Below are 20,859 nucleotides of genomic sequence, written 5' to 3' on the forward strand. Positions count from 1 at the left end.
TGAGCCCCGGGACCCCTGCCCACACTCGAGGCCTCCCCTCCCCGGAACAGCCCACGCTGCTCAGCTCGAGAACAGATGTGGGTCTGCTCAGAAGCAGGTGCCCGGCTGTCCTCGTGGGACCCTGTGCTCCCAGGGCCTCAGCTCCCGTCTTGACCCCATAGTCCCAACGTCCCCAGGGCCTCCGCTCCTGTCTTGACCCCTACCCCAGCCTCCCCAGGGCCTCCACTCCTGTCTGGACTCCTAGCCCCAGCCTCCTCAGGGCCTCCGCTCCCATCCTGACCCCACAGCCTCAACATCCCCAGGGCCTCCGCTCCCGTCTCGACCCCCAGCCCCAGCCTCCCAGGGCCTCTGCTCCCGTCTCGACCCCTAACCGCAGCCTCCCCCCCAAGAGCTCTTTGGGAGCCTGCACACACTCTGCCCTCCTTCCTGTGTTCTTGAACCCTCTCTTCCCAGGAGCACCCTGAGATCACCCATCCCACCCTGTAACGTAAGCCCGACACGGGCTCCTGGGTGCCTCTGACTCCCAGCATCCCTGAGCACCGAACGCTCATATTATCTGCCCCCCCCCCCCCCCGGGGAAGCTGCCTCCAGCCACAGGGCCTTGGCACATGCCCTTTCTGCTGGTTGGTCCTCACCCACATCCGTTATCTATTTCCTTTAGATCACGCGTCACTGGCAGCCTTGCCAGCACTTGGCGGTGAGCAACCACACTTTTCTGTGTGGTTTAACTTGTTTCCATCGCTATCTACAAACCCCAAGGGCACGGGGCTGGTTGTTCATGACCTGCCTGTGTAGACCCAGCATCTGGCCTGAAGGAGGCTTGCAGGCATCCGGGGAGAGCTCCTCCTTGACTCTCCCTCACCCTCCAAAGCAAGTTGGTCCTCAAGGCCGACCCATGTCTACCTCTTGCAGCTCCCCTGTACTACCCCCACCCCCCCCTCCCTTCCAGCCAGGGCTCCTCTTTGTGCACCTGGACCTGATGATGCCAGCTGGCCTCCTCACCACCTCGAGCCACTTCCCTGATCAGGGTCTTGCGAGGCATCTGTTGCCCTGCAGATACAGCCCAAGGCCTGGACATGGCATTCAAGGCTCATCAGGAATGGCCCCTCCCCACATTCCGGGGCATCATACACTGAAGCCTCAGAGGGGGGACCTGCCAGCCGCCGCACCTCTGCGCTTTTGCACCCGCTGCCCCTTCTGCCTGGAAGGCCCTTCTCCCTGGCTATGAGGCAAGTAATACACTGAAGACTCGGCTCAGAAGCCACTTCCTCCATGAAGCCCTCCGGACCCCATCCTCCCCCCACAGAGACTCCTATCCTTTGCTGACTCACTTTCCCATTAGCAACCCCCCACCCAGGGCAAGCACCAGGCCTGGGTGGCTCTGCTGCCCTCCCCCCTAGGACCCAGTGCCTGATCTAAAGCCCACAGACTTGCTGCTGTGATTCTTGGGGGGGGGGGCCCAACTTTGCAGACAGGGAGACAGAGGCGCACAGAAGCCAAGTCCCCTGCGGGAGGGCACAGAGCTCGCCAGGCGCCCCCTCCTCACACCGGGCGGGTGTGGGCAGGGCTGGGGCAGGGGCCCGCGTCCCAGGTGGGGGAAGGAGGCTCCAAGGCGTGCGGGTCGTGCCCAGGGCCCACGGCCAGTCCAGCTCCACCAGGACTCATAAGCTTCTCGGCAAGTGCTCACCAGCACCAACACATCATGGGACCCGGGGCTGCTCCGGGCCTGGCATTGCAATGCCACTCATTTGCGTGTCCAAGACACATGTCCTCTGATTTCCATTTCTGGCCTGTGAAAGGGGGTCATGAGCAGGCTGGCCCCCCACCCCAGGCCGCGGTAAGGATGGGGCCTGGCTGGGGTCGAGCCTCAGGGTACGGTCCTGGGGGGGATCGTGCTCTCCTGGGTCGGAGTCCCCGGTAGACCCAGGCCCAGCACCGTGTAAGGCTGCTCCCCCTCTATGGCTAAAAACGATAAAAATCCGCCAGGAGGGCTGCCTGGAAGCCAGTGGTCCTCCAGCAGCTGCCACGCTGGAATCCCAGCAGCTGCAAGCTCGCTGCCAGCCCTGTGGGGGTTGCTGGGGGGCCTGGGGGCCCAGCTGCTCCTAGGGCAGAGGGGACCAAGGTCGAGGCCCTGAGGGGGGAGACAGCTGGCGCAGGCCGAGCCCTGGGTGGCCTCTCTGTGGCCCTCCGCCTCTCCCTCCCGGCTTTCAGGAGGGACCCCAGCCCCGAGGTGATCCTCCACCCCAGGGCTCTGGATGGAGGGGGCTGGCCCCTCGAACCAGGTCCTCCCCGAGGCCCTCAGGGCATCTGGTGCCCTGGGTGTCACATGTGTCACCCCTCCTGCCTCAGGGCCTCTGTCCCTGCTGTCTCTTCCTCTCTACACTCGCCCTCCACCCACCCTGAGGACCTCAACCTCCATCCCACCCCCCCAGGTCGGTCCCTCCTCCCTCATACCCGTCTTGCAGAAAAAAACTGACCTTGGCGGTCATTTCTCGGGGAGGGAGGTCTATGTGCCTTACTGTTCTCCCCTGAGCCCCAGCCTCCCCCAGGCCCTGCACCCAGAGCGTCAGCCAGCGAGGGACATTATCTCCCTTGGGTCCTTCCTACACCTGCATCCCAGCAGCCCCGGCCCCACCCCAGGGGCCACCCTGAGACTCCGCTTCCCACACCCGCTGTGACCCCTGGCCACCCATGCCTCAGCTTCCCCATCAGCACGATGGATCCTGAAAGCCGGCACCCAAAGGGGACGGTGCCTGGGCAGCAGCCTGGCCCACCAGTGATGCCCACTATGGCATCTGCAGCAGTGACTCTGAGGAGAGGCCTGTCCCCAGAAGCTCCCACCACAGCTCAACCATCCGCTCTGTGGTTTTCTCCATCTCTTGCTTCTAACCACCACACAGGGGGCCTGTCACACCCCAGGCTCCGGAAGGAAATGCTCAGGGTCTGGCGAGCCAAGGGACAGCCCAGGATCACACTCAGCGTGACACCTGGCAGAGCCAGTGAGCCAGGCCTGTGGTCCCCACGGTCCCCCTACCCCCTTGCGCTGGCCCAGGAACTGCCTCCCACCCCGTGCCTGGCCAGACGGGGGACGGGGGTGCGCTGACAGGCAGGGCCTATGCCTTCCATCCCTCTGCAGGAACGGGCTGAGGCTCCCCTTCCTTCCCAAGTCCAACTTGGGCAAACAACAACAAAAATCCTTGCTGCGAGTCATTCGGGGAGAGGAAGGGTGGGGAGCGAGAGGCCCTCATGTGACTTATCATCCCCCCAAAATAGAAGTGAAACCCCAGGCACCACGGGCCATGGCCTCCCAGCCAGAGGTGGGCAGGCCCAGACGCAGGCCCTGGCAGATGGTCCCGTGGAAACCACAGGCGGCCCCTGAGGGCGCTTCCGGAGGAGACCCACGGCCTATCCCTGCCGAGCACTGCCTCGTGGAGCCTGTCCCCCTCCCCGGTGCGTCCCAGCATCTCTTGCCTGGGCCCAGGTCGGTAAGTGGTAAAGGGGAGAAGGTGCGAGGCCCCTGGCGAGACTCTAGGGTGCCCTGGAGAGCAAGGGGCCCAGGGAAGGGAGGGGGCACAACCAGACTGGGAGGGGCAGGGTGGACTGCAGGCGCCTGGGGGCACCTGCCCGGGGATCCCTGGTTTGGGCTGGAGCCCATATGGGGCGGCAGGGTGAAGGGGGCCCCACATCCCCCTGTCACTTTTCCCAGCGCTGCCCACATGCCCACACAGGAAGCCCTAGCACAGTGCGTGGGCTGGTCAGTGAAGCCAGTGTACCTCTAGGGGCCCCTGAGGACCATAAGGCCCCTGGCAGGGACCTGGAGGCACAGCCCTGCCTCTGTCGGCTGCCCACCCCGATTCAGGCACGGCCTCCAGAGGCCTCTTCCAGGTGACCCCAGCAGGCCGGCCCAGACCTGAGCACGATGGCCACGTCCTCAGGACCTGAGCCCTGGCGTCCAGGCTGGGCGTGTCCCACCGGCCACATGGGAAGGGATGGTCAAGTGAATGAGGAAGGGCGGGGGGGGGGGGGGGTTGCCGGGCTCCACTGGGGCCCCCAGGCTCCACTCCTGCTGCTGGCTGCCACCCCACCCGACATCTGGGGTGCTAGTCCTCCCTCTTCTGTCTGCGCCTGTCCTTGCCGGTACCCGGGGGTCATGCCTGGCCCTGAGAGATGAATGGGGGGGCCACCTCTGCTCCAGCTGCCCCAGGAGCAGCCCACTGGCCTCCTCTTCACCTCCAGGGGAAAGGCACAGGAAGCAGGCAACTTGGAATCCAGGACCCGATGTAACCCTCTGGAAACTGGGGTGACAAGGCCTTTTCCAGGCCTGTGCCAGCTTCCTCTGCTCCTCTGCAAACAGGTCCCACTCACCCCCTGCTTTCAGCCCACCTGGCTGCAGATGCTCTAACAGGGCTCCTGGCCGAGCCGGAGGGGCCCAGGCCCAGTGCACTCCTCCCTGGGCACCTGACAAGGGGCCTAATCCGCCAGTCCTGACTGCAGGGGGCAGAGTGGAGCACCCGCATCCTTGAATGGGTGCCGGGGGCTTCACATCCCCCCCTTCCCAGCTGTGAGGCAGGTTCTGGATGCCATGCTGGGGAGGGCTGGGGTGGGGGCCGGGGAGGGAACTGCAGGTGGGAGAAGTATTAGCATCACAAATGCCACAAACAGGGACACCTGGGTGGCTCAGTGGTTGAGTGGCTGTCTTAACTTCAGGGTGTGATCCCAGGGTCCTGGGATCGAGTCCCGCATTGGGTTCCCCCACAGGGAGCTGTGTCTCCTTCAGCCTGTGTCTCTGCCTGTCTCTGTGTCTCTCATGAATAAATGTATAAAGTCTTAAAAAAAAAAAAACAAACAACCCACAAACAGTGGCTTAAAACAACCCAAATATGTTTCCTCACATTCCTGAAGGCCAAAAGTTCTCAATCAGTTCTGCGAAGCTGAAATCAAGGTGTTGGTGTGACTGGCTCCTTCTGGAGGCTCCAGGGGACAATCTGCTTCCTGGCCTACTCCAGCTTCTAGAGGCACCCACGTTCCTTGTCCCAGCCTTGTCCCACCCAGGAAGCACAGTGGCACCTTCTATCTCTGCTTCCATCCTGCCATCTCCTCCCCTCACTCTGACCCCTGTGCCTCACTCGCTCTCCTGAAGACCCCTGGGATGACACTGGGCCCCCATCTCGAGATCCTTAACTTCATCACACCCGCAGAGTTTCTGCCTTTGACATATTCACAGGTTCTGGGGGGCCGGGGTGTGGACAACTTTGGGGGCCGATAACTCTGCTGACCACACCTGGACTGCCTGGGGGGGGGGGGGCTCAGGACCCAGATCCATCAGGCAAGGCTGTGGGAGGGGCACCAAGCACAGGCCCTCCCAGCCCCCTCCAACTCCATGGACCACCCCGGAGCCTCCAGCCAACCTCCTCTGGCCCCTCAGAAACCCCTGAGAGGTGCTGGTAGACGTGCAGGCTTTGGAGCTGGCCCTGGCTTAGAACCCGGACTCAGTGTGGACCTGGGCCCCATATTCTCTGAGCCTCAGTATCCTCCCCTGTAAAATGGGGCCAATGAGTTCCACCTTGAGGGCCGCTGGGGAATTACTGGAGCGCCGCTGGCGGGGGTTTAGTCAGGGCCCAGCTCAGGTCAGGGCCTGCACATGGCCTGCACGGCTGCAGAGTGCAGAGCTCTGGGAGCCTGGCGTTGCTGGGAGGAGGTCTGTGTGCAGAGCTTTCTGCAGGGGCAGGGCGGGCGGCCCTTGCCCAGGACGGGGGAGGGTGGCCCAGGCGGGCTGTCTACACCCTCCAGGTTCTTACCACCAACACCCACCTCTCTCTATCCCTGGGGCCATGACCTCCAGTTAAACCTGGGGTCAGATCCCAGACCCTGACATTAGCATGAGATCTTGAGCAAGTCCGCCCCCCCCCCCCTCAGTTTCCCTATCTGTAAGCTGAAGACAATCATCTCAGCCTTGGAGGGAGAGGATGGGGAGCAAGGGAGTGTCACATGCAGTGTGCCTGGCACCGTGTGGGCACATACCCTACCCTACCCTACTTGGGGCCTCCCCTCCCATACCTAGAAGGTGGGGTGGGCGCTAGGCTCTCCAAACCTCAAGCATCCAGGCCCAATCCAGGGCTGAGCTTTGGGGAGCTCCTGCTTGCCCCTCGCCCCTCAGCTGGCTCCTCAACTCAAGAGCATGACCTAGCATGAAGCTAGAGGCCCCCTACCCACATGGGGTCCAGACCCCGTGAGGAGCCAACTGGGGCTGTCCAGGAGGAATGCATGGACAGAGGGGGATACGACCTGCCAGGTCTGAGCCCTGGAGGGAGGAGGGAGAAGGGAGGACTCTGGGTGGAAGCAGTAGGCCAGCCTCCGAGGCCCCCAGCCTGAGAGTGCTACACAGGTACACCTATCTGGGGCCCTGCACTCGGCCTGGCTCAGGACAAGCCCGCCCAGTAGAGAAGTAGGGGCTGAGGAAACAGCCTTACCAGTGGGGCCTGTGTGGGTCACCCACACAGTTCCCGCACACCTAGGAGTCAACATTCTGGAGGAAGGAATGAAGCACAGGGGCCAGCTACGTGGTCAGCGCTCACCTGTCTCCCAATTTATCTCCTTCCAGGCACTAAACATGACCTGTGGTGACCTCATTCCTTTACTTGTGTCCCTGTTTATCTCCTGACTCCCTCCCCCAACTCCGGGCCCAGGAGGCTGTTCTTTTTCTGCTGACTCAACACCCTGGGAGCCGCCCAGCGCCAGGGAGTGAACAAATGCATGAGCAACTGAATGAATGAATGAATGAATACTAAGTGAATGCATGGATCCTATTCTCCTGAGAACAAGCTTTGTACTTTTGCCCCACATCAAGGTGAGGGAAGAGGCACAGGAGATGTAGGGGAGTGTGCCCAGGGTCACTGTTGTGGGTTGAATAGTGTCCCCTAGAAATTCCTGTCTTCTGGAAACACGGTCTTCACGGATGTTGGTTGGGTTAGGATCTTGAAACAAAAACCATCATGCATGAGGGAGGCCCTAGAGCCAATGGCTGGTGTCCTTAGAAGAGAAAGGAGAGCGAGATTCGGTCACAGAGACCCAGGAGAGGCCACACGAAGATGGAGGCTAATGGCCACAAGCCAAGAAATTGCCGGGAGCCAGAAGAGGCCGAAGGATACTCCCCTGGGGTCCTCGGAGGGAGCACAGTCCTGCCGACACCTTCGTTTTGGACTTCTGGCCTCCGGATCCTCTGTTGTTCAAAGCTACCAAGCTCGTGGCAATTTGTTACAGCAGCCCAGTGACATTAGTATGGCCACACAGATAAAAAGGCCTTGGACTCCAGGGAGGAGCCCACAGCTCAGCAAAGCAGGCCCTGACAACGGACACAGCTGTCTGGCATGAGGCTGTCATCCTGGGGACACTGCAGGGAGCACTGCAAGAAGGGGTGGGTGGGCGGGCAAGAGAGACCTGAGCAGAGCCCCCCCCCTCTACCCCCCACCCCCCCGCCCTCCACTCCTCCCACTCATGGATGGGCAGAGGAAGGCGCTTTGCTTCTCCTTGGCTCCGCTTCTCCTTACCCCCTCTGCCTGGGGAGGAGGGAGCAGGGGCTCTGGCTCTGCTGTGTCCTACATGGGTGACGGTGACATGGGCAAGTCTGCTGGGTGCTCTGTGCCCCCTGTACATGGCCAAAGGGGGTAGGGGTGGGGTGACAGAAATACCTCCCTCGCCAGGGAAAGTGAAGCAAGAGCCATGAAAGGCCGGGCACCCAGGAGGAGTGCAAGACGGCAGGTGGGAGCAACCATGTGCCCAAGGGATGGAAGACTCAAGCTGTGGGAGAGGAAACGTGTTCTTCTGAAGTCTGGCAGAGGCTGAAGCTCTAAATCCCATTAAGTGGAAAGCAGCGGAGAGACTCAGGTGGCCTCTGTCTGCAGGCACCTCCCTGAGCTCCCCAAGACTCAGAGCTGGCCTCAGGTCACACGGGCGGGTGGCCGTCTGAGCCCTTGAGCCAGTCAGTGCCCAGCCAATACCCTGGCCTCCGTCTGGACAGCCCCAGCAGGAGATCCCAGCTGGCAGAGGGGAGCTCACAAAGCTCAGTACCCGGCAGACTCCTGAGGGCCCCCCCAATCCCATTCCTACAGGCCCACCCCAGCATGAGTTTGGGCTTGCAGCGTGAGTTACAGAGTACCTACTATGTGCGCGGAGCACTGTGCAGAGGGTTTCAATGCATGTTTGCATTTAATCCCTACAACAGCCCCATGACGTGGACACTCTCATTAGCACACCTTATGGCTATGCAAATTAAGGACCCCAGAGGTTAAGCGACTTGCTCAAGGCCACGAAGCAGGGAAGAGGCGGAGCTGGGACCGGAACTAAGTCTGTTGGGCTCCTTCCACTAAGCCAAAGTGGAGAAACAAGGGGGCTACCTGCACCTATCTCCTGAACTCCGAGATGAGAGAAATCAACTCTTGAGACACTGTGCGGTCAGTAGGGTCACTGAGATTCCCCAGTGAGAGTCCTTCCTTCCCTGTCTCCTCATCGGCCCCGTAAGGAGGAAGGCACATGAGCCCACGGACGTAGGGAAACTGAGGCAAACCCAGCCCCAACAGTCTGCAGCTCAGCAGGGACTGGGAAGACCAGCCCGTGGACAATGCGGTCCTGCCCAGCGCACAGACCAGGGTCTCCGGCTGGCAGCCCCGAGCCCGCAATGATGCTCACGAAGCTCTCGATGAGCAGAATAAATGTGTGGCTACACTGACAGTCGGGTTCCTGGGGGGCCAGGACCGCAGCCGGTGCAGCTGGCAACACTTCACTGCCAGGTGTGCCGGGCAGTGGGGAGGCATCCTCGGCCCCCTTGAACAGCCTCCCCCTCCCACCCTCCCCTCCCTTTCCCTTTTGGTGGAAATGTCTACTTTGCAAAGGGATCAGGAGCAGCCAGGATGGGGACTCTCACTAAATAAACCGTCTCTTTTCCGGATCCCAGCCCCACTCTTCAAACAAAGCTTGGGGGTGGGGGGACTTCCCACGCCCCTGCTGGTCTGGGAAAGGCCCCCGGGGGGTGGGGGGGAGGGTCGTCTCAGGAATGCCAGGCAGCTGCTGCACCCCTGCTGACAGCTGGGAGGACCAGGGGCCGCTCGGGGGAACTGCCCGCCCACCCCTCTCCGACCAAAGGGACCTTGACTCTGAGACAGGAAGCGCAGCGGCCACCCACCGACTGCGCCCTTGGGGCCCGTCTGCTCATCCGCGAAATGGGAAAAATACTTCCTGCTCCATTTACCTCCCGGACTGCCCTGAGCACCGGGGCGCAGACGGGGAGACCCCGGGGGGGGGGCAGGCGCGCGGGCTCCGGGCCCACCTCGTCGCCCACCCGCTGGGCGCTCCGGGCGCGCCCCGAGACCGCGGGCCCGTCCCTCCCTTCGAGAAACACGTTGCACTAAACTTGCCCGCCCAACTCCGGCGGGGCGAGTTCCCCGCAGACCGTGCGGTGCCGCGGCGCCCCGGGCTCGCTCCCCGCCCGCGGGCCACTGCCCCCCTCCGCGGGCGCCGGGCCGGGCCGGGAGGGCGCGGCCTTACCTGTTCCAGGTGGCGTTGGCGCAGGCCCGGCGCTGCTGCGTGCCCCGCTCGTCCGCGCCGGCGGCGGCCGGCTCTCTCTTGCCCAGGTCACTGAGGCTGGGCGAACTCATGAACTTCAACCTGCGGAGAGTCCTCATCGTGACCGGGCGGCCCGCGCCGCGCCCACGCGCGCCCCGCGCCGCGCCCTGCGCCACGCCGCGCCGCGGGCCCGGCCGGCACTGCGCCCTCTACGAGGAAACTTGGGCGAGAGCAGGAAGCGGAGCGGCCCCCCGGGGTCCCGCCCCGCGCCCGCGCCTCCGCCCCGGGCCCCGCGCCGCCCGGCCCGCGGGGTTAATCATTGCTCCGAGCGGCCGCAGCCCCGAGCGCCAGGAGCGCGGCCGGCAGCGCGGACCCGGCGCAAACGGAGGCGGGGGCGGGGCGCGGCCGCGGCGAGGGGGCGGGGCCGGGGCCGGGCGGGGCGGGGCCGCGGCGAGGGGGCGGGGCCGGGCGGGGGCGGGGCCGCGGCGAGGGGCGGGGCCGGAGGGCGGGGCGGGGCCTCCTTGCCGCGGCGGCCCCAAAGCCCCCTCAGTGTGCCCTTGGGGCGCGCCTGGACCCTCAGGTCCTCCGAGGGCCACCTGGGCCCACGGAACACCCACACGCGTGGGACGCACAACCCCACCCCGAGCGTCCGCCCCGAGCCGGCCGCTGCGGCCACACGCACGCAGGGCGCTCGGGGCCTCCTTCCTTTGCCAGTGCATCTCCAGAGTCACCCCTGCTTGGCATCCCCGCGAAGGCTCTGCCCACACAGAGCCCGCAAGGCCCTGCCGCGTGGACACAGACTCCCAGGTTCGCATGAAGACCTGGTGGAGACCTCCGGCCCCCTTGGGGCACCCCACCCCACCCAAGCCCAGCCTGGGCCCCACCAATCATCCTCCTCTGGCTGGAGGGTAGCCACACCCCGGGCTGCCACGAGTGGCCTGTCCACTGCAGAAACCAGCAAAGCTGTCGCTCCGCCTGCCCTCCAGGTATCAGGGATGGTAAAAACAAGTGGGTGCCCTAAGACTTGGTGCCTGGGGACAGTGACCCCACTGAAGGAAGGGCAGGGCCCTGGTGCTCTCCACACTTCACACAACACCTTTAGATGCTTGGTCTCAGATCACTCTCCCTCTATGATGTAGGAATTCTTTTTTTTTCTTAATAATTTTTTTTTTGGAGTATTAGTTGATACAGAGATAGGGATCTTTCTTCCCATTTCCAGTTGAAGGGATGTGGTTCAGAAAATGCAATGACCTGCCCAATGCCATATAATCAGCAAATGGCAACTCTGGGCCAACCCAGGCCTCCCAAGCACACTGCACAGGCATGCACAGCAACCCATCCTCAGCCCTGCCCCCCATCCCTCCCCAATTCAGACAGGGCACCACAGCACTGTTGCCCTCACCCTACTTCCTGGGCATTTCCTGGGGCCATGCCTGTGCCGAGCAAGTTCTGGTGGCACCACAACCCCCAACCCCATGTCCTCCCATAGATACTTCCCTGGTAAATCAGTGGGGAGAAATGTGCTGATCCTAGAATCGCAGCAGGTGATGGATGCTCAGAGGCTCCCCCCACGTTGTACAGAACAGGGAACTGAAACCCAGAGGCCACTGGATCCCTTTTGCCAGGGTGCGTGCATCTCCCACTTCCTCTCCATGGCAGAACCAAAGCACCTGCTACCCAAGAAAGGGGTTCCTTCCACGCCATGGGTGGGGGCTAGTTAATTCAGTCCGACGCAGTGTAGAGACAGTAATCAGCCTGAAGGAGGCACTAGTGGGACCTGGCTCAGCCCCCAAAGTGGGGCTCTTCATGCCCAATGTGCCAGGTGGGCTGGTTTGCCAAGGTCAGGGCAAGCCCCTTAGAAAGTGTATGACGAGAACCTCACAGGGTTAGCCACACCCTGCTATTAAAGACATTGCCCGGTTAAAGTCAATCAGCACTTCCTGAGCACCTGCTCTGTGCCAGACGTTACCCTCATCCTAGGGAGGCAGAGTCATGTCCGTTAGACTCCCTGACCTGACCTCAAAATCAATGGAGTGGAGATCAAGGACCGTGAACCTGCAGAGTCCATCATCCCCAAGGCTGAGACCTGCAGGACCTGGCGTAAGCAGACAGGCCAGGAAGGACTGAGCTGGCCCCTTCCTCGCCCCTGGTGGCTTCTCACCCTTTTAGGAACGCCTACGGAGGTGTGTGGGCCCTCTGCCTCCACCGCCACCTCCCCGGCCTGGGAACCAGACACCTCCCAGTGCCAGCCATCTCCTCCTTCTCCGGCAGCCTTCACCCCAGGTTAGGCTCCGGGGTTGCCCTCTGGTCATGTGGTGACTTTCCATCCTCTTGCCATGAGCCAGGAGTGCAGGGACTGTAAGACGGCTTCCGTACTACATTTCCAAGCCCAGTGCACGGTAGGCATGCAGCACAGATGCTTTGTGGAAAGTGCCAGACTGGACCGACAGAGACAGAGCCATGGTCACTATCAGCGGTGCGAGTGTAGCAGAGCAGGGCCATGGGGTTGGACTTTGGGTGGGATGGGATGCATGGTGGTTTCCCAAGGGGTTAGCAGGTTGCCCCCCACCTTCCGGGGGAGAGGGCTGGCTTTGTTTGTTTGGCACACTCAGGTGGGGGCGCTCGGCTCTGGGGCAGAAGCAGCCGCTCAGGGTGGGAGGGGGAGGGGGGCAGACCCCGTGGATGAGAAATTAAAGGAAAAATGGGTGGCATGTGGGTAAGTCAGCCCAGAAGGGGAGGCAGGAGGAAGGGAGAAGAGGAAGAGGGGAGGGGGTCCTGCTGGAAAGGGGGTTCTGGGAGTGGAGAGGGAGAGCAGGGTTCTGGGAGAAGTGGCCAGCAAGAAACTCGGGAGGGAGGGATGGCAGAGGGATTTCAAGGCCATCTACAGCGTGTGTTAAAGCTGTAAGCACCCCGGCCCCGGCTGCGACCTCTGTAAAATCTGCCTACACCCCAGAGCCCAGAGCCGGGGTGTGGTGGGGGCTCGGTGAGGTGCTGCTGTCCTGTGTGAGGGCAGGTGACAGGCAGCGAGGGGCACAGGGGTGTGGCTCAGCCAACCCCCAGGGCTGGAATCTGAGGCAGAGGCCAAGTGGAGGCAAGGCTGTCGTGACCCCCCACCCAGAGCAGGGGACAACCCCTAAATGTGTTCTGCACGGCCTGCAGTGTCAGGGGAGAAAACAAAAACTGTGTGCAGCCAAGATTTGACAATGGAGAGATTGACATGGAAACCCTGATTTCTGGCTTCCTGGGAAGCATCAGATGACCAGGCCTCCCGGGCCTAAACCCCACGTGACGGCTCTCGTGGAGCTGCTGCCCCCACAGGCAGGCAGAGGGGCTCTGGGCGCCCACCAGGCCCGCCTCCACTCACGTAGGGGGACTTTGAGGCCTGATAAGAGGTTGGGAATCGAGCAACTGCTTGTAAGGCTTGGCCCAGGACAGGGCCCGAATGTGCCAAGACTCGGGATGGAAATGCCCCTGTCAAAGGGATTGGGAGGCTGGGATCCCCATCCCCCAAACTGCCAAAGTAACCTTGCTCTGGATCCATGCCAGGCCGGATGGCCCCAACCATGCCCTTCCTCCCCCAGGATAGAAGCTGCAGTCCATCCTCCCACCCACCAGTGGGGTGTTGGGGGTCAGGACAGGGCCCTGGTCACCAAGAGGGACCCCAGGGCTTGTCCTTCCGATAGGAGAGAGAGCCCTCGATTGAGTAACCAGAACTGGGGTCCACCAGCCCTGCCACCAAGTCTGGTGATTCCCAGGCCTCAGTTTGTCCATCTGTAATGTGGGTGGGATTGAGGGTTCGGAGCCCTGCCTCCCACCACCCCCCTACCCCAAGCCTCCACGGGAGAGTCTGGACAGGGGAAATGAGAACCAGAAGGCCCTGTAGAGGCCATGTGCTCCCCAGAGATGTGGCCACAGATGGAGATCCGGGTGTCTTTGATGCCTGCGGTACTGCTGGCCGAGGGGCTGGCCCAGAGGTTTTTGTCTTTGCAGGTAAAGAAAGCACTGGGACCAGTGATGACCTGCAGGAGGGGCCTGGCACCTGTAGATGGGCTCAGGGCGCTGAGACTTTGCTTCCGAAAGCGCCCTGGGGTTCCTTCAAAATGCCCCCTCCCAGTCCTGCTGGGGGCCTCAGTCAGGTTTGGGGGCAGGGCCTGGGGATTACTAATAAGCATCTGAGGGGACTCTCGTGGGGCCTGGGGTCTGCACACCCCTGAGACTGGCTCAGCCCCTCACTCCACGGATGGGCGGCCTGATGCCCGCGATGGAAGCAGGAAGTCCGTGCAGCTCTGCAGCGCAGGCCTCCAGGCTTCCAGTCCACCAGGGAGAGCCCCGGAGCTGCAGGACGCCAGCCTGCTCCTGCATGCCCCCCCCCCCAGAAGCCGGGAGTCAGCCCACCCGAAGGGGCCGGGTTCAAAGGGGGCCACGGGAGCGGCAGAGAAGCAGGGCACAGGGGCGGCCACCATGGCTGTACTGGGTCCTCCAGGCTCATCTGGGCTGGGGAGGGGGCGAGGCCCGTGCACAAAGTCACAGCAAGTGGCAGAGCGGAAGCTGGAGCCGGGCCAGCTTGGGGGTAAGGGGGTGGATGGCCGCCAGCTCTGTCACTGTCACCGGCGCTGTCCTCAGCCGGCCTGCGTCTTGCCCGCTTCCAGACACTTGTGCCCCCTGGTGGCTGAGCCTGGTGCTCCCCGAAGCTGCGAGGAAAGGCCCTTCTGCACTGTGGGGTCTTGGGGACCCCGGGGTTGGGGGTGCTTAGCAATGTGCCGGGCACAGCACTCCTCCCTTCTCTGGTGTGGACTGGCGGGGGCAGGGGTGACGTGCCTGCCCCGCGAGGGGTGAGGTGGGACAAGGCAAGCCACGTGAGCATGGGGTTTGTGCCAAGCCCTGTAACTGCTGCCTGCTACGGCCGCGTGGTGGAAAGATTCCTGCGTCAGGGCCGAGGTGCTGGGTGACCCTAGCAGCGCCCGTGATTAGGTTGGCCACCTCTGAAGGCTTTGCAACGCGCGGTCCTCAGGGACCGTCCCAAGGCTGGACAGCGGCTCATCATCGCAGGTTGGATGGGCATCGGAAATGACACCTGCCACCTTCCGTGAACGGGGGGACCTAACAGAGACTCCTGCTTGTCAAGCCTGGGGCGCGTGGGGCCTGCTCTCAAACTGCTCCAGAGGAAGGAAATGTCCCCTCTGGTGGCCTTAGAGCCAGGCTCAACTATTATTACTCTCATTTCACAGATGGGGAAACTGAGGCTGAGTGGGGTTAAGTTGCTTTCTCAAGGGTCGTCAGCTCCGGAATACTGGGGCTGGGACCGTGTACTGCTGGTGAGGCAAAGTCCGCCTCCCGAGGGCATATTTACTGACCACCTACAACATGCCAGGCACTGTTCTAGGTGTTGCGGATACAGCAGGACAGGAGACAAAAAAGACAGGGTCTCTGGCATCATGGGGCGGGCTCCAGTCCTGTCCAACACCCCCTAACATCTTCATGTGCCCCTCCAGTCTTCTCTCTACCAGCTGAGCCCCCACCAGCCCCATCCCACGGCCACCAGGACCCCATGCAGAGCTCTTCCTCAAGCGGATGGTCTCTGACCTCTGTTCTCAGAACACTCGCCCTCCCCTTGCTCTGGATCCAGTTCCAGGGGTGGGTGAGGAGGTTTGGGTCCGCGGAGGTCCCTCGTCTCCAACAGGATACCCCCATGACGACGGCCTTCACACGACTCTGTCTCCAAACCTCACTCTCCCATTTGTAAATGAGGCCTTGACCAGCCAGCTCCCCAGGGCCCCCTGGGCTGGCGTTGTATAACCCCGATTCTGGTCTATAAATAGGTGGCCGTGGCACTGCAAGGGTAAAGCAGAGGGGGAATGTGGCACAGCAGAGGTTGCAGGCTTCTGCGGTGCCCCCCCAACGGGGGCTGTTCCCTGCTGGGCCACCTCCCCTGCCAGCCCCTTAACCTCCTGGAACCTTGCCTCCTCCGTTGAATGTAGAATGGGGAGACGGAACCGGGGACCCGCCGGCATGAGCATGGGGTACCATGAGAACAGTGACTGCCGACGAGGCCCGAGAAGCACTCAAGATGGGCCGGGTACGGGACGCAGCCACCAGACTTTCCATAGCAATCCCATATGGAGCAGCTGCCGCCATCATCCCAGTCTATAGGGAAGCCAGCTGGGGATCCCCCTCCACGAAGGTTAAATGACTGGTCCACGGTCATAAGGCCAGGCCGGGATTCAAACCCAGGCTGCCCGGCCTCCACGTCGTGCACTCAATGACCTTCACTAAGGAGGCAGCGTGGGTCTGCCTGACCAGAGCTGGCCTGCGGTGGACATAGCCAATGTCACGTCTAGAGGCAAGGTGGGCAGTGTGCAGGGTGGGGAGAGCTGGACCACCGCCACCCAGGGGCCCACTCCTCCCAGCCTCCTTTGGGAGAACCACCCCATCCAGCCCTTCAACCTTGATTTGGATACAGACATGGCAACCTTCCTGCCAGACTGGGTCCTGGGGGCATCCAGATTGCTCCCCGGTTGTGGGTAGAGTTGTGTCCCCCCCTCCAAAAGAGGCACGCTGAAGTCCTAACTCCTGGTACCTGTGCTCGTGACCTTGTTTGGACACAGGGTCTTTGCAGATGCGACCGGGTTGGGATGTGGTCATGCTGGAGGACCAGGGCCCTAAATGCAATGACTGATGTCCTTATAAGAAGACCCTGCGAAGACATGGAGACAGAGACACGGGGGGAGGCCAGTCGTGCGAAGACAGAGGCAGACGGGCGTGAGGTGGCCCCGCGCCAACAAGCGCCGAGGATTGCTGGCAGCCACCCGAAGCCGGAAGAGACAAGGAGGGATTCTCAGCCCCGCTGACACCTTGATTTCAGACCTCTGGCCTCCAGAGTGGGGAGAGAATAAATTTCCGTCGCAAACCCTCCAGCTTGTGGTCATTTGTTAAGGGAGACCTAAGACATGACCATATCACCTTCCCCTCTCCCCCCACGGCGCCTGGTTTGGCCTCAGCATCCGGGAACCCTACGTCCAAACGTGGACAGGTCGGGCCCTCATGCCGGCCAGCTGCAGACCCTTCCCTCCCCTTCCCCTGCTCTCTCTGATGGGAACGCACAAACCCTAGGACACGGGTGGTGAGCATCTCTGTGCCAAAGCACAGCGCTCCGGCCCCTGCACCCTAACTGCGTGCCCTGCTCTGGGTCCGGTTCCTGAGCTGAGCATTTGCAGCAACGCTGCGAGGTGGGCCCTGTTACCATCCCCGCTGTGCAGACAGGTAGACGGAGGCCACACGGGACAGAGCTGGATGGGACTGGGCTTGACTTCCAGCTTTATTTCTCCCTCAAGCACCTCCTTGGCCGGCAGCCTTTTCTTAGAAGAATCCTTGGAAAGAACCAGCACTCGAGATATCAGAACTCACACGGATAACACAAAGACCTAGGAGGGGGCGCCCGAGCGAATGGGAAGGCTCGGTGCAGGGCGGAGGGGCTGTAGGACGTGCTCTGTCCCTCACTGTTCCTCCGTGAGCCTTCGTTACCCCTCCAGGCAGGTCCCGGGGCCCCGGGAATTACAAGGCCCAGGCGGGCATTCCGATCCAGCAGGGTGTGTAGAAAACAAGCAGCATCCAAACTTGGCCTGAATTCTCGATTCCATAAATAAAGCCCCAAGAGCCCAGTAAGGAGGTGGCATGGGGTTGTCTGGACTATGCCAAGTCCAGGGCTTTGCTCCCAGGGGAGGGGGTGTCCACCCAGGATGGCGTTCCATGCGCCATTCCTCCGTTCCTGTAGGAATGTGGCTCAAAGTCCACAAGGGTACGGATTCAATGAAGGAGAAAGTACTGCTGAGATTCACTGGAAGGGTTGGGGGGTTCCATCTCCCCACGGTGGGGGAGGTACCCCTTACTGAGTGCCTAGCCCACATACCCCCACCATAACCCTGCCCACTGGGCAGCCCCATCCTCCGCTCCAGGTGACACTGAGGTCCTATGTCCTGATGTCACCCACAGGGTCACAGGCCGGTGAGGGGGCAGGGCCAGGGTGGACACCGGGGTGCCCATTCTAGTCCCTGGCTTCCTGCAGGGTGGACTGTGGACTGAATTTATCTGCCTGGAGGCCGGGGCCTTCCACACCTGCAGTCTGGGCAGGTCCCCTGCTACCCTCCCAGCAAGTACAGGTCCCAGGCCTGCGCCCACACTTCGCCCACTGCTCCAGGCCCTCGAACCCTGGCAGGCTCAGGACTCCACCTTGCTGCCAGCACACTGACTCGCTCCCCGGATGTGACGGGGCCCCGCCAGCCCAGAGGCTTCAGACGGAGCCCTCCGCCTGTAGGATTTCCAAGCTTGGTGTCCAAGGCCCTCCACAATCTGGGCACCGGCTTCCATTCCTTCAGTTACTGCTTCATCCCCACGCTGAGCCCTCTGGGCCGCTCTCTGCCACCTGCATCCAACCGGAAGGCAGAGTGACTGCTGGTGCTCCAGACTTCCTGCCTGCCTCGCACCTCCGGGCTTTTCTCCGGGTGCTGCCCTCCACGGGGGATGCTCTTCCTCCCTTTCCTCCAACGAATTTCTTCTCCGGTGACAGTGATAAGAACACTAAGGCAGCAGGGTGGTCTCGACTCGGGGCACAGGCTGCCTGGGCTTTACTGATGAACAGAGGTCCACCTCGAGCTGACTACTATTGTTTAACTGTGCCTCAGTTTCCCCATCTGTAAAACGAGAACCACGATAATACCTTCCTCCCTGGGTGATTCCCAAGGCTGAAAACGTGTCCACAGATGTAAAATGGGCCAGGTGCACAGTGGGTGCTCATCGGTACGCGCTGTCTTCCCTCTGCCTTGGGTTAGGATCTCGCGACTGGGCCTGCCTCCTCCATCAGACTGGATGTTTGCTGCGGCCCTGGCTGCGGTGTGCAGAGGTGCGAGGTAAATGCCACGTAGATGCAGACAGAGACTTTTCTTCTCGACCAGAGTTGGTTCAGGCTCCTTAGAGCCCTCGGCTGGACTGGGCCCAACCTTGGGCTTCCCATCCGTCCTTGCAGGATCCAGTTTGAGCAGGAATCCTGCTGGGTCAGTTTAGCCCCTCCCCACACCCTCCATATCTTATCAGTCTGGCCTGCCTTCAGCAAGAATTGCCTTGAGTCGGTCACAAGAGTGCCCCTTACCCCACTCACTGACCCTGGCCCTGCTCCTTGGCTGTAAGTTCTGCTTGCTGGAGGCGGAGCAGAGTCTAATTTCTCTCCCCCATTGCAGAACCCTGTCTGCAGCTAGGAAATGCACAGGCTCTGAAAACTCTTTTTTCAGGCCACAAAATCTGGATCTGCCCTAATGTCAGGCTATTTAGAGTCCTGGTCTACCCCACTCTGTGTAGATCTAATGGCCCCCAGGACGCTGCCCTCATGCCTCCTGCGGGGTATCAACAGGTTGAATCATCATTCAAAAACCCAGTAGGAATTCCCACGTCACATCTGGCCCTGAGGGTCTCAGATAGGGGACAGAGGCTATGCACTCATGGGAAGCTGAGTCACAGAGCTGGCAGGTGGCTGAGCTGGATTCCACTGGCTTCCAGAGATGGCCTGCAATTTAGTAGGAGTCCTGGAGACAGGTAACTGACAGACTCTGGAGAGTGCTCCCTGAGAAGCAGTCATCCTGGGAGCATTAGGATTCTTTTGCATCGAACCACTGAAAGGTCAAGAGGCTGGACGATTCTTACACCACCTTGGGCCCAGGGCCTGATCCTGGAGTCCTGGGATCGAGTCCCACGTCAGGCTCCCTGCATGGAGCCTGCTTCCCCCTCTGCCTGTGTCTCTGCCTCTCTCTCTCTCTCTGTATCTCTCATAAATAAATAAATTAAAAAAAAAAAAAAAAGAATGACACAACCTGAAAGCTCTCTCCCTATGCATCTCCTAGAAATGCTGGATAAAAAGACTACATGCATAACTTTTATATGAGCTTGTAAGAAAGTGAGGAAAATCACTAGAGGCCAGAATAATACTAATACTATCATTCAGATGGTCTTATTGCTACACTTAGATCACATTTAATGTTGATTTTCCTGAATAGTGCTTGAGAGATGCCATAATTCAACTCGGAGGGACATTCTCAGCGCCTTAGTGCATCGAGCCCCCTAGCGCTTCCAGCAACCTCAAGCATTGCTGTGCCCATTTCACAGATGAGGAAACTGAGCACATCCAGTGCTCATAGTGCTGGAATCCAAGCCCAGGCGGTCTCGCTCCCAGGCCTGAATTCTTCAGGCTTATGCTCCACTCACTGTGCTGTATCAGCATAATGGTTAAGTCATGGGAAAAGGCTAGGACTTAAAAGCCTGGATGTGACAGGAAGGTGAACAGCCCTGTGGGGCAGAGAGGGGGTGTTGAGACAGAGGGGAAAACCAGCAATCAGGAGGGGAGACCTGAAGCAAACGGGCCGGTGGGAGAGACAACGGAGCCCCTCATACAAAGCCAGGGCTCTCGAGGGGCCGTGCCCCTAAGAAATGGGGAGCAGAGAGAAAGATCTGCACCCTGGCAAAGAGAGATGACTGGGAAAGCTTGTGTGTGTGTACCTGAGCTCCAGGGAGGAAAAAGCGTGCAAGTCTCCTGGAACCTGCGGTCTGGCATCTGGCCTCCCAGAGGACACGGTGTGGCCAGGCAGGGGATAGCCTGGGGCTGCCCTCCAGAGCCATCCTAAAGGTGCCCAAGCCGGGCCAGGTGTCCACGGATCACCCCTGGCTGGAAATAAACTCACCATCCCAATGACACAGCACACAGGGAAACAGGCTACCAGGAGGGAAGGACAGCACACACTACAAATATCAGGACACAGCTCCCAAGAACTTGAGCCAAGAAACTAATGGGAAGAGACTGTAAAGTGAATTTGCATAACAGAGTCAGCTGCCTACTGGGAAAAGCCAGCATCCTGGGCATGGGATGGGTTCAGTGGTCCCAGCCTACTGGGCACCGGGCTAGGTGCTCGAGGGGACAGAACCCGGGGCAAGGGAACATCATGCAGTCCCAGTGTTGACTTCCCTCCCCATCATCCTTCCTCGATGTTCACATAGAAGTCCCAACTGAGGGACGCCTGGATGGCTCAGCAGTTGAGGTCTGCCCCGAAGTGATCTCGGGGTCCCTGAATCGATTCCAACGTTGGGCTCCCCACGGGGAGCCTGCTTCTCCTTCTGCCAGTGTCTCTGCCTCTCTCTCTCTCTGTGTGTCTCTCATGAATAAATAAATAAAATTTAAAAAAAAAAAAAAAAGAATCCTAACTGACTCGAGTGCCTGGGTGCATCCGGGAAAGGTGTTGAGCTCCAAAACGAAAATATCTGGCT

General features: G+C 61.0%; 1 protein-coding gene across 5 annotated transcripts in view; it reads right to left on the reverse strand.

Annotated features, from left to right (window-relative positions):
* Nucleotides 1-20,859, reverse strand: part of PRR5 (proline rich 5) — a 51,151-nt gene that overhangs the window by 17,442 nt on the left and 12,850 nt on the right. For 4 of the 5 annotated variants that reach the window (XM_072742149.1, XM_072742150.1, XM_072742152.1 and 1 more), the window contains exon 2: nt 9,541-9,660. In XM_072742149.1, the coding sequence (XP_072598250.1) occupies nt 9,541-9,650 (110 nt within the window). In that variant the 5' untranslated portion in view covers nt 9,651-9,660. Of the gene's footprint in view, nt 1-9,540; nt 9,661-16,135; nt 19,405-20,859 lie in introns of those variants that run through there. The other variant, XM_072742151.1, reaches the window with a different exon arrangement.

This window comes from Vulpes vulpes, chromosome 16 (assembly GCF_048418805.1).
Source record: "Vulpes vulpes isolate BD-2025 chromosome 16, VulVul3, whole genome shotgun sequence".
NCBI classification, from domain to species: Eukaryota; Metazoa; Chordata; class Mammalia; order Carnivora; family Canidae; genus Vulpes; species Vulpes vulpes.